The sequence below is a fragment of the Octodon degus genome, unplaced genomic scaffold, assembly GCF_000260255.1.
Source record: "Octodon degus isolate 3935 unplaced genomic scaffold, OctDeg1.0 scaffold00051, whole genome shotgun sequence".
Taxonomy (NCBI): Eukaryota; Metazoa; Chordata; class Mammalia; order Rodentia; family Octodontidae; genus Octodon; species Octodon degus.
This window is the reverse complement of record NW_004524627.1, coordinates 14,009,143-14,022,848: the sequence shown is the minus strand read 5'-3', so window position 1 is coordinate 14,022,848 and position 13,706 is coordinate 14,009,143. Positions and strand designations below refer to the sequence as shown.

Genomic DNA, 13,706 nt, shown 5'->3' with positions numbered 1-13,706 from the left:
TTTTGTGTAGCACTGTCCTCTGCCCTTTGTTGTAGATCTTTGCTGTAGTTATAACCTTCACACGTACTGAAGTTCAGGTAGAGCTCTACAGAGTTTGGAGTTATCCAGCTGCGTCTGGCTTAGGTTTGGCTGCTGTGCTCAGCTCTTTCCCGCTGCGGACCTGGGCTAGGACTGGGTCTGGGGGTTCCCGGAAGTCAGCAGAAATTCCTACTGGGCGGGAGGGGTGGGGAGGTACGGCGGAGTGGTAGGAGGCATCCCGAGGGGGTGGGAGAGGGTCCGGCCCACGCTGTGCCTGGGCTAGGACTGGTCCTGCTGGTGCAGCATAGCAGGAAGCTCTCCAACACTCACCGGACCTGGGCTAGGACTGGGTCTGGGGGTTCCCGGAAGTCTTGGCTATTGTGAATAATACTGCAACAAATACAGGAGCACAGATGTTTCTTCTACATGCTAGTTTTCTTTCCTTGGATCTGTTTCCAATAATGGTATATAGTTAGATCATATGGGAGTGCTAGTTGGGGATTTTTGAGAAATCGCCATTATTTTTCCACTGTGGGTATATTGGTTACATTTCCCATTTTGAGAGTGTATGAGATTTTTCTATTTCTCCACATCCTCCACTGAATGTTGTATTTTGTCTCTTGATGATAATCATTTTAATTGGGGTGAGGTGGCATGTCTAAATGTGCTTTTGATTTATATTTTCCTTATAATTGGTAGTGTTGGACTTTGTATGTGTTTGTTAGTTAATTTTGTATCTTGAGAAATACATCTGATACCATTTTAAAAAATCAGATTGCTTATTTGTGTTTGACCTGTTTGAATTGCTTGTAGATTCTGGATACAAATAACTTTTCAGATGAGTAGTTTGAAAATATTTTTTACTTGTCTGAAGGTTATTCTCTTTACTTGATTCTTTTACTATTTAGAACTTTTATTTTTATATAATCACATTTATTTACTTTTCTATTTTCTACTGATTGCTTGCAGATCCTATCCAGAAAGTCTTTGCTCTTACCAACATCTCCAAGTATTTGTCTTATGTTACTTTTTAGTAGTTGTAGAGTTCCAGGACTAACATTTGGGTCTTTAATCTTTTTTTTTTTTTTTTTTTTTTTTTTTATGTGTTTAGTTCAGGGTCTCACTACACAGGTAGGACTCATAGTGAGTCTCCTGTTTTCAGCTTCCCAAACACTAGGATTACTGGCATGTGCCACCACACTCAGTCTATGTAGTCCATTGAGCTATTTGGCCAGCCCTTCTTTTATCCATTTTGAGTTGATTTTTATATGTGGTAAGACATAAGAGTTAGTCTCCTTTCATGTCATATGTGCTCAGGGGAAAAAAAAGTCTTGAAGTAGGTCCTTAGACATATAGTTAGCTGGTAATGACTTTTTAACTGGGGCAAAATTAATTTTTTTTTTTTTTGGTAGAACCAGGGATTGAACTCAGGCCCTTGCACTTTCCAGGCAAGCGCTTATTCTATTGAGCCATCTCCTCAGCCCCAAAATTAAACTTTTAAAAAACTTTTAAACTCATATCCATATACAAAGGGATGCACTTGTTACCTCACTTTATTTAATGTGATCATGATCTTAAATGTAAGAATTAAGCCTTAAATTTTTAGAAAAGAATTCACAGACCCAAGAGAAAATTTACATGATGTTAGACCAGGGAAGATTTCTAAAATAAACACAAAAAGCAGCATAAACCAAAAAATACTGGTAAATTGACCTTCATTAAATGGAATTATTTTGCTCTTTAGAAAAAGGGAAAGGAAAAAAAAAAAACAAGCAAGTCATAGCCCAGAGAACAGTGGGCATCAAATAAAGGACTTGCTTCAGAATAAATAAATGATTCATATTTAATAATGAGAAGGTGAACAGACACTTTACCAAAGAAGACATGCAAATGTAAATGTGCCTATTGAAGAGATGGACAACCTTATTAGTCATTAGGGAAATGCAAATTAAGATACAAATGAGATATCAAATGTACTAGAGTGGCTAAAATGTAGAAGACTGAAAAGTATGAATTGTTGGTGAAGATGCAGAACAACTAGAATGTTCAAATGATTCAGATAGAAAATTGTGATTTCTTAAGCAGTTTAAGTTAAGTTGTTTTTTTATATAATCAGCAATTCTGTTTGTAGGTATCTACTCAAGACTTGGTATAAAGGCTCATAGCATAAAATAGCCAGATACAGTCAGTGTTCAACTAATAGATTTAAAATGATGTGCTATATTTATTAAAATGTGCTATCTCCATAAAATGAAATAGTATTCTGAAGTAAACAAGAATGAATCTAATACATGAGTAGTAGAAATGAATCTTGAAAATATCATGCTAAGTGAAAGAAGCCAGATTGAAAAATTAGATATTATAAAATTGAATTTATAAAATGAAATATACAAAAAGATAATAATTGTTGTTTGGGGTTAAGAATAGGAGCCAACTTCAAATGGGTACCAGAACTTTCTAGGAATAGTGAAGGTATTCTAAAAGTGGGTTTTGATGATCAGTTCACAATTATAAATTTACTAATGCTCATCAGACTCTGTATTTATAATATGTGATTTTTATGGTATGTAAAATATATACCAGAGCTTTTTATTTACTTGTTTAGTTTTTAGAGAGGGTTTTGCTATGTAGTGTAGGCCAGCCTTGAACTCACTGTGTAATCCAGGGTGGCCTCAAACAGCAATCCTCCTGCTTCAGCCTCCTGAGTGCTAAGGTTACAGGTATGAGCCTCTGTATGTGGCTCATCAGAGCCATTTAAATCCTTCAGTTTTTCTAATTTAGAAATTAGTTTTTACTTAAATGAATTTACCCAATATTATATAATAAAGTTAGGTATGAACTTGAGATGATAGTATTTGGTTGAGGTTACCACTAGATTTCCTGAAACAGTACATTTGGGTTATATCATAATAAGTCTTTTTCTTTTATGCTATTTAATATGTCTTATTTCCAAACTGTCTTATAGGCAAGATATTTTATTCTCTTATTTCTTTTTGAAAATAAATTATGTCTTTCCCATGGATGTTTTCCAATAGGATTTAAAGCCTCAGACATTTAGAAATGCTTATGACATACCAAGGCGGAATCTTTTGGATCACTTAACAAGAATGAGATCAAATCTTTTGAAAAGCACCCGCAAATTTCTTAAAGGACAGGATGAAGGTTAGATTATGGTTTTAATATTTGATAATTTTTGAATTTTTCCTTTATAATTTGAAACAGTATTGAGTACTGATATAATATTTTAAGTATTATACTCTTACTGTAAGCAAACAAAGTAAAAGTCCCTGTTCTTTTGTTTGCTGTATACTATTGCTGTTGCCCAAATTGTGTTCCTCAGAAGTGACAGTCTTTGTTAAGAAATTAGTTTTCTTTTTAGATTTTCTCACATATTCAAACACATAAGATTGTGTGATCATTTTTTTGCAGAACATTAGTGTCTGATAAACTCCATTGTTGGCCATTATATGGCATGTTCTGATGTTTCCTTACTGAACCTATGGCACTCTAGCCATGGCAGCTACTCCAAATTACATTCAGATAACCATGTAAACTCTTGCCATCTGTGATTTAAACATGTTAGTTATGTCAGTGCAACTTTTCTACAGATTCTCTGATTAAATTTTGTCTATTTAAAAGAGATACTGCTTATTCAGTGCATTGAGGTTAACTGAATTCTTTTTGTTTAGGTGGTGAAAGCATTATTTAAAATTTCCCTTGAAAAATTTCAGGTTTTGTCATAATACTTATAGTTGCACTAACCAAAGTAATTTATAGTATGTAAGAAAGGAAGATTGTCTAGAATAACAAAAGGTAGCGCTCGTATTTGTAATTAAGTGGTATTATAATTCTGGTGAGGTTAATTTATGTTATATTTTTTCCTGAAAAGATCAAGTACACAGTGTTCCTATAGCACAAATGGGAAATTACCAGGAATACCTCAAGCAAGTACCTTCTCCACTAAGAGAACTTGATCCTGATCAACCTCGAAGGCTACATACATTTGGTAACCCCTTTAAACTGGATAAAAAGGTAATATTGAAATGTTCTGTTGCATAATTTGTGTGCGGTAGGCACTGTCAACTTAATGGTTCCATTTAGCTAAAGCTAAAACTTTTTTTGGTAGAGTCAATATACTTAGAATATACAGTGCAGTGGTACCTTGGTTCATGAAGTTACATTTGTTTTACAATTTTGAGGACTATAGCTACTTTTATGTTTGGGGAGGAAGATAGCTGCAATTGTGTTTGATACCTGGTATGGAATTTGTGAACAGAAGCAAAATTTTATGGTAGATGTGTTCATTAGCTTAGGTCTTTCTACAGTGTATAAATAGAACAAACTGTCACATTGTATTCCATAAATACAGTCATTTGACAATTTAAACGATAATTTAAAAATTGAATGTAAGTCTAAGAAGATCACGTTATTTTTATAGGGAATGATGATAGATGAAGCAGATGAATTTGTGGCTGGACCTCAAAATAAACATAAACGACCTGGAGAACCAAATATGCAAGGGATCCCCAAAAGACGTCGGTGTATGTCTCCACTACTACGAGGCAGACAGCAGAATCCTGTTGCTAACAATCATATTGGAGGAAAAGGACCACCTGCACCTATAACTCAAGCACAGCCAGATCTTATTAAACCCCTTCCACTTCATAAAAGTAAGAGTTTTGAACTTGAAGACATTCCCTGCTTTTTGGTTCTTTCTTAAGCTAGAGATTTTAGCAAAGATTTCAAAGGAATATTACTATACTAATAGAAAGATGGCCTTCAATTTTGGTTAAACAGAACAACTGATTATTAAATACATATTCTGTTATGGACAATGTTAGGCATATAGGTATAGCAAGGAATGAATAAGACAGTGACTTTCATCCTCTTTACAACAGGGAAGACAGGGAAAGAAAACCATTGAATAGATAATTAGAAGTGTGATGAATATTTTAAAAGAAAGTATATTGTGGAAGTGTTTGGTAAGAAGATTCACATTAGTTGATGAGGCCAAGATCCTTTTCCTGAGGAAGTTACATTAATGGATGAGTAGAAATTAGTTAATCAAGCCATGCATTTGCCTATACCAGAAGAATAATCTGAGTATATGTAAAGAAAAGGACTTAAAGGGATCTTAAAGTATAGTGGGAGATATTAGTCATGAGGTAAGGGGGGAACTGAAAGAATCTAGATACAGAGAGTGTTGGAAGCTGTTGTAGAATCTCTAAGCTAAAGATAAAATACATTAAAAAGTGTGAAAGAGATTGTGATCTGGTGTAGTTAGCATTTTATAAAGACCATGCTGACAGTAATGTTATTAGAATATTATATTTTTATAATATGAAATATTATTAGAGGCAAAAATGAATATAAGGAACTGTTAATGAACTAATTAATTTTTAATTAACAATAATCATTCCTCGTTTGTAACATCTTAACTGGAAAGAAACCAAATATTATATACCCCTTGATGAAATTGTATAATATTCTCTCTGAGATGAACTTGGCCCTTTCCCCCAGAGCCCTTCAAAATTAAATTCAAATGTGATCAAGTCTTTGGGTCTGGAAACTCAAAAGGAAGTACAAGGAGGGCAGAAACAAGTTAAATGAAAGCCAAGGATAAAATCAGCAAAATTCAGATCGTAAACTCTACAGAAAAGAGAAAAGAGATGGTTTCATATCACCATCACCTCCAAAAAAAAAGTGCTTATTTTGGATCCAGAATCAGTTTTACAAGCAGAAAATATATAATGTAGTTGGAGAATGTGAACACTGACTGGATGTTTGTTATTAAGTAATTTTTGTGCATACACAGGAAAACCCAGGAAAGAGATGATTACAATCTGACTGGGGTTGTAAGAATACGTGCTTAAGGAATACTTAAAAGCTTATACCAGTGAAGAACTTGCAACTAAATGCTGGGTAAAGGAGGAGTTAGGCTTCTGTCCTGAGATAGTAGGCGGGCTAGAAGAAGAATTAAAGTGTAAGTTTAGTTCAGAAATATGTATTACGTGATCAGGTGGAGACCCTAAGAAGAATATTTGAGCTTGGGATACCAGAAGAGTGAATTGGGATAGAATGATAGGCATGAGAGGTAATTTATTGCCTGCTGCAATGTAGAAAAGTCGTATAAAGGGAAGAAGTAGGGGAATGAACGAGGGGAGGGACAGGGAGAAACCAGAACAAAATCTTGAAAAAATGCCAAGGAGAAGAAATGGAAAAGGAGATTAACTGGAAAGTATGCAAGAGATAATCAGAACATATGAAAAAAATTTGTGGCTGCTAAAGGGAAAGGGAATTGAATGGTTGATGATCTTAAGTACTTAAAAAATAGACCCATCCAGAAGATTGAAAAGATCTATTGATTGTTGGCTATTTTAGCAAGAGTAGTTTCTGTAGAGTAGAGGGTAGAAGCCTAACAAGAAGGTTCAGGAAAAATGAGAAATGAAAAAAATAGAGGTAATGAGTCATATAAGCAACCATTTTAAGAAGATTAGCTATTGTGAGTAGGTGGAATTGTGACTGGTAGCTACAATAATTCATAGGGTTGAAAGTAATTTTGATTTAAGATCAGAGACTTGACAGTGTTCACGTGCTGGTAAACAAAGGGAGAAGTAGAAAATGAAGATGAAAGTCATAATCATACAAAATTACTGGGGCTGGTGAGATGGCTCAGTGGTCTAAAGCACCTACTTAGAACAAGCTTAGCAAAGCACAGGGACCGCGGTTCAATCCCCCAGCACCACATGCCAGCCAGCCCCGCCCCCTGGTGGGCTGAGCTGGCCACACACACACATTTAAAAAAAAAAAAAATTACTGAGGAGATATGAGGAACTCATTAGAGCACTGATAAGGGAATGCTGCTTCCATTGTATGGGATGGATATAGGGAATTCAGAAGTTTCTGGCCAGTGCCTTTACTTTTCTTTCTTCAGTGAAATGGGAAGTGAGATAATATTGCTGAAAAGGAACTGGAAATAGGGAAAATCAGAGATTTAAAGACAATGGAAAACATATTTCTGTGGGGGAAAAAAAGAAGGGGCTGTAATAAGATTTCTAATTATTGCTGCAGATCAAAGTACAGATTTTGACTGCTTTCTAGAGCTGTGTCCTGCTTTTTGTAGCAGTGTCTGTCATTCCAAGTGCAGGTGAAGAGCAAGCAGGTAGAGCCAGTCATCTCTGTGGCAGATGCAGTAGGAGGCCATTAAAAATAGAGAATTTGTTTTTAAAAAGTGATCTATTGGGCCCCGGGGAGATGGCTCAGTAGAATAAGTGCTTCACTGGCAAGCCTGAGTTCTCACAAGGGCCTGAGTTCAATCCCTGGTTCTGCTAAAAAACAAACCAAAAAAATAAGTGATCTGTCATGGCATATAAGCCTGATCAATAAGAGTGGTGGTCTAGCAAGAGTCTGATTAATAGCGACAAAGTAGAGGAGTTACTAGAGTAAAAGTCTGGCTCTGTTAAAGGCCAAGTGCACACGTACTACAAAGATGAGGGTTACATACTTTAATCTCTGATTTTGTGTTGAATGGGAGAAGCGAAAGTACAGCTAGAAAGTTCTTTGAAGATAAGAATTGGGAATTGCTGAGACTCAATTTTTCAGTCAGGATCTCATCATGGAGTTTCATACTAGCCTTGAGCTCACTAGTCCAAGCTGGACTTGAAATCACAGCAATCCTTTTGCTTGGCCTCTGAATGCTGGGATTACAGGCATGCAGCACTGCAGCCAGCATAACCAGGTTTTTACAGAAATGATCTGCTTAGACATTGGTTGTCACTGTACATTCAAACTTTTGCATATGAGAATCACCTAGGAATCTAGTTAAGCTACTGGTTCTTGTTCATTCTGGCTGGGCTTCTAGGAAACTCGGTGGTGGTACTAAGACCATTTGTCCACAAATCATTTTAATATCGCCCTCCCCTAACACACACCTCACCCTGCCCCAGCCAGCGCCAGGAGGGATTTGGGGATGGACTGATCAGATGCCAGGGAGAGTGGTGGGCACAAACATATGCACTAGGTTTACTGTTATGATGCAGCAAAGAGGATGACAAGATGGTACCATTGAACCTCACAAGAGCAAATGGTTTGCTTGCTTGTATGTTTTAAGAGTACATAGGCTTGAAATTATCCTCAGAGATGAGGGAATCAGTGACTTCATGTCCTTATTGTAAGCTCATAAGGAACATGTGAGAGAAAGCAATATTTTTCTCCAGATCTGAAAAGATTTTTTTTTTTTTTTTTTGGATAGGCTACTACTGTGCAGTTAAAGCCTAACTGCTTTTCAGCTCTGCATGCTGCGCCGGCCCTGCCCTCGGGCGCACTGACCTAGCTATGGAGTCCAGGCATGGTGGTGCATGCCTGTAATCCCAGCACTAGGGAGGCAGAAATCAAGAGGATTACTACGAGTCTGGGCTGTGTAGTGAAACCCTACACAAAAAGCTGCTTTTCAACAAAATTACCATAGAGTAAAGCAGAGAACTAAAAGCTTGTTGAAATTAGCAAAATTTTATGTTTTATTCTTTGAGAGATTTGTACAGATTATGTAAATTCTTGACTTCTCATTGAAATCCCACCATTTCACATTGACCATATTACAGAATTTTTAAATTTGCATTAGCCAAGGGAACCAGTTTTGATTTACTCTAGTAATGTTTCTCTAGCTTTTTTTATTGTGTATGTAATATTGGCTCTCAATTTTTTTGGCCTTTGTTTTTAGATTCAGAAACTACTAATTCAGCAATAGATGACGTGGTTGAAAATCATGTTGCAGACCAACTTTCATCAGACATTACACCAAATGCTATGGATACTGAATTTTCAACATCTTCTCCAGCCAGTTTACTGGAGCGACCAACCAATCATACAGAGGCTTTTGATCATGACCATTTGGGAACTAATGACCTCACTGTTGGCGGGTTTTTAGAAAATCATGAGGAGCCAAGAGATAAAGAACAATGTGCTGAAGAGAATATACCAGCATCTTCACTCAACAAGGGAAAGAAAGTAATGCATTGCAGAAGCCATGAAGAAGTCAATACTGAATTAAAAGCACAAATAATGAAAGAGATCCGAAAGCCGGGACGAAGTATGTATACTTAAGAGACAAACCTCAGATTTGATTTCTTTCTATGCCCAGAAAACCAAAACCAAGTCAACTAAAAATGTAAATCTGATTCTAGATAGTCTTGAATAATATCTGAACTATATATGATTGTTTATTCAGCTTCCAAATAATATCTACTATATTTTAAGGTTTTAGGGTATTAGGTGTGATGGACAGCAAAGACTGAGAGCCAAAGAAAATAATACAGATAATTGTATATGTGTATTTCCTATCATGACAGAAATTCAAGAGTCTAAAGTATTTGAACCAGCACTTGGAATTTTAATCTAGCAGCTAACCCAGAAACGTAGTGAATATTAAATAACTTCATGTCTGTAATGTCCTTTTTTGTTATTGTGCATACTACTGTGTTTAAAGTATGGTAGTGACCAGGACTATATTTAGGCCAAAAAATAAAGTTAGGAAAGATGTTTAGTATAGAATACAAGGGCCTGGGAGATAGCTCAGTAGAATAAGCATCTGCCTGGCAAGTGCAAGGTCCTGAGTTCAATCCCCAGTACCACAAGAAAAAGAAAAAAAAAAAAAGTATAGAATACAAAAGAACTTTGTAGGGAAAAGAGAATTAATTGGCGTTTATTCAGAAGATGTTAATAGATTACCACCCTCAAGGTACAGTGACCTGCAGGTGGACCAGAAGTAGGTAAGATTCAGATATTGGTAGAGTCGTAGGTGAACACTTAAAATAGCATCCTTAAGCTGTGTTGTGTGTTCCCCATTTCCATTCCCCATTACCACAATATTAGATGTAGTTTCGAATTTAAATGGTAAGGATGGGTTTTTGTCAAGGCTACTAACTTGCCTCTTATTTTTCAGCAGAATACTAAAAACTGCTTTACTCATTCTTTTAAACTTTGATACTTCAGAGGAAACTTGCCATAAATGCAGTTTGACAAGTTATTTAATCTTTGTTAATATATGTTTATATATATGTATATATTTAATATGTATGTTGAAATCACTATAAAATCTTTAAAGGGTGGTAAAGCTTTTAGGTAGAATATTTCATTGTGCTGTATCTTAATATAAACATGGTAAGAGAAAAATATTGAATAAGTACAAATAAAAGCCACTCACTTTTTTTCTTTTTTGTTTCTTTCAAGAATATGAAAGAATCTTCACTTTACTGAAGCATGTGCAAGGCAGTTTACAGACAAAACTAATATTTTTACAAAATGTCATTAAAGAAGCATCAAGGTAAATAAGCTTTTGTATGCTATGAACTGGTGGTGAAATGAGTTCCCATTATATCTATAGGCAATATTTTAATATCCGTTGCGCACCTGTGTTATTTATAACTTTTTTTTGTCTTCTAATTTTGCATGCCTATATCTGAGAATTTGAGCAACTAATTTGAAGAACACTGTGCAATACAACAAATACTGTTGAATTCATATTATTTTGTTTAATGAAATTCTGTATCATTTGCAGTTTTCTTAATATTTTGTATTCTCTTCAATTTTTTTTAATTTTAATAAAAGAACAATAAATATTCAAAACTATGTTGAATTTATGGCCTTATCATGATCCTTTAAAATGAATGATGCTCTGTTCAGTCAAAACAAACAGCAGCAACAACAACAAAAACTTATCTAAAACCTGTATACAGCATGGAGGCCAGGAGATATATATGACATACCAACATATATATGTATACTTACTAGTTTATGGCAAAAAATTCACTTAAAATATTGCCATACATTAATTCTTCAGGAATTAGGTGGTACTTTTTCTCCCTGCAAATTACTGGATACTTTTCAAAATTGTTGTTTTCCCTTCATTGTAGCTTTTTTGTGTCTTTACAGCCTATAATTTTTTAGCCATATGTATTATTTAGTGATTAGAAATATCCCAGGAAGGGGGGCCTGCCCCTTAGCTCAGTTCTTTAGGTGGCTGCTTCAACAAAGCAGTCAGGCTCAGGTTGCTGTGGTTCGATCCCCACAACACAAGACAGCCAGTCATGCCTTGAAGGCATTCGCCCCCCCCAAAAAAAAAAAAAAAAAAAAAAAAAACACTTCTAGAAATAGCCCAGGAAGGTAATATTTGAATGCAGTTTATTTTTACATGGGAAGACAAATCAAAGGGAATAGAGTTAAACAAATGATGATTTTATTTCAATAGCCCTGGGTTATATACTTTAGTATAAATAATGTGAATCAAAATTATACATCTAAAAAGTTCAGTTAATTGGGAAGCATAGTTGTATAAACTTAAAAGCATATTTTATTCATCAAAGTTTTAATTTTTATATTGTTATGAGGAAAGTTAGGGTTTATTCCATCTGACTTTCCAAATGTCAGCATACCCATTAATCAGTCTCCTGGCCTCCATGCTGTATACAGGTTTTAGATAAGTTTTTGTTGTTGTTGCTGTTGTTTGTTTTGAGTGAATAGAGCATCGTCCACTTTAAAGGATCATGATAAGGCCATCAATTCAACATCGTTTTGAATATTCAATCTATTCTGTTCTTTTTTTAAAATTAAAAAAAAATGAGAATATAAAATATTAAGAAAATTGCAAATAATACAGAATTTCATTAAACAAAACAATATGAATTCAACAGTATTTGTTGTATTGCACAGTGTTCTTCAAATTAGTTGTTCAAATTCTCAGATATATACATGTAAAATTAGAAGAAGACAAAAATAGTTGTAAGAAATTAAGAAAAGAGGAAAAGGAAAAAAATGAAAAAAAAATGAAAAAATTAAGCATTAACTGTTCCTTCCCATAAACCAGCAGAAACCTACAGTACAGTTACCCAGTCCATCCTGCTTACATGCATAGATACATGTCCTTCCCCCATTTCTTTTCCAGTCCTTCTCATGTCAGTAATTCCTTTCTTTTGAACCGGTTCATTCCATTTTCACAATATCTATTGTTACCCTTCAGATTTTATTTACTCTTTCAGCTTCTTACTCTAAGGAGACAATATAATGTTTGCACATGTAGGCCTGAGAGTATGATTTCTGATTTCATCCATTTACCTATAAAACTGTCAAATTCATCCTTTTTTAAAGCTGAATGATGCTCCATTTTTAAAAACACCCTATCTTTTTTTATCCATTCCTCAATTGATGGGCATTTGCGTTGCTTCCAAGATTTATCTGTGACAAATTACACTGCTGTAAGTAAACATGGGTGCACATAAATCATTGTAAATATCCAGTATTTTGTTCTTTATGATAATATCTTTCTGCTTTTTTGTCAGCTCAAACCCCATCCTGGATTTAACAGGATACTATGGTGATTATTTGAGAGAAGAAATAGGAATAGCAAAGAGCGTTAGTGCTACTAATGCTTCTATAGATGAATGCAGTTTTGTCATACCTATAAAAATTTAAGATTTGCCACTTGAACTTTTAACTATTTTCTGTGGCTTGTGTTACAGGTATCTAACCTCTGATTTGTTGCCTTTTAATTTGTGATAGTAGGCATGGATGTTATATGCCACTGTTCAGTTTTCATTTTCTTTTGCATTTTGTGAGGAATGATAGTTATATTTTGTTCATATCCCTTTCAACACTTAACTTTCAAAGAACATGAGGAGACTGCAATAATTGCTGAGATCCCAAATCTGAGAATTTGGAATCCTTGTATGTGTTAGGGTACACCTTCCCTTTTTTTTCTTTAGTTATAAGAGATAATGGACTCCTTTCCCATTGTCTGTAGGACTAACTTCTCTGTTTTAAGGACAAACTCTGTTACCATTCTGTACAATAATTTGTAAATCTTCCAACATATTTATGTCATAGAATATTGATTTTCCATTTCACTGTGAAAAATTTTCCCAGAAGCAAAAAATGATTTTATTTTTCAAACATCATGTTGGTATATACTAAGCATTAAAAAGTATTTGAGTGTGATATTATTTATTTTTTTGTACAGGTTTAAAAAACGAATGCTAATAGAACAACTGGAGAACTTCTTGGATGAAATTCATCGAAGAGCCAATCAAATCAACCATATTAATAGCAATTAAACAAAAATAGAATGTGGCCACTTAATTCACTATTTTCTCCAAATACAAAGTAAATACAAGACTGTTGTGATCTTGCATTCATTTTTTGACATGCATTGTTGGATATTTGAAATACTAAAAGCAAGTCAACAGATCCTTTTTCCATCATTTTACAGTGACCTTTTCTTCATTTTGGTTTATTTTTGTAATGTGAAGAAGTATCACTCTAAGAAACATTTTTATTTAACAAACTAAAAATACTCCTCCAAATCTTGCTTGTCATTGACTCTGCGTGTCAATTTCCCTCAGGTTCTATTTTCTTAACCAACCTTTAAATTGTCACCTCTGTTAAGGTTGAATTTTGCCAAAAAAAATTAAAAAGTTACTTTGAATTTTTGGGGAAAAAAGCACATACATTAAAACTAGGTAATGTTTTGTATATACAGTTATTTTGGATATATTATTGTAAGTTGTACAAATGTATTTTGAAGAATATTTAAGAAAAGCACTTTTGTTATCCCATCAATAAATGCTCTATTTTACTCTTGTGTGGTTTAGGAAATAATCACATTTAAAGTAATCACTTAAAAACGTCTGAATAATGCA

The 13,706-nt window shown here is 34.5% G+C and overlaps 1 protein-coding gene across 3 annotated transcripts in view; it reads left to right on the top strand.

The window, feature by feature from the left end:
• The window catches only part of Ints6 (integrator complex subunit 6), an 89,044-nt gene extending 75,402 nt beyond the window's left edge, over window positions 1–13,642 (top strand). For all 3 annotated transcript variants that reach the window (XM_004633102.3, XM_023717213.1, XM_012515149.2), the window contains 6 exons: window positions 3,054–3,180; window positions 3,908–4,050; window positions 4,457–4,688; window positions 8,738–9,106; window positions 10,246–10,339; window positions 13,028–13,642. In XM_004633102.3, coding sequence (XP_004633159.1) covers window positions 3,054–3,180; window positions 3,908–4,050; window positions 4,457–4,688; window positions 8,738–9,106; window positions 10,246–10,339; window positions 13,028–13,121 — 1,059 coding nt within the window. In that variant the 3' untranslated portion in view covers window positions 13,122–13,642. The remainder of the gene's footprint in view (window positions 1–3,053; window positions 3,181–3,907; window positions 4,051–4,456; window positions 4,689–8,737; window positions 9,107–10,245; window positions 10,340–13,027) is intronic.
• Window positions 13,643–13,706: the final 64 nt, after the last annotated feature.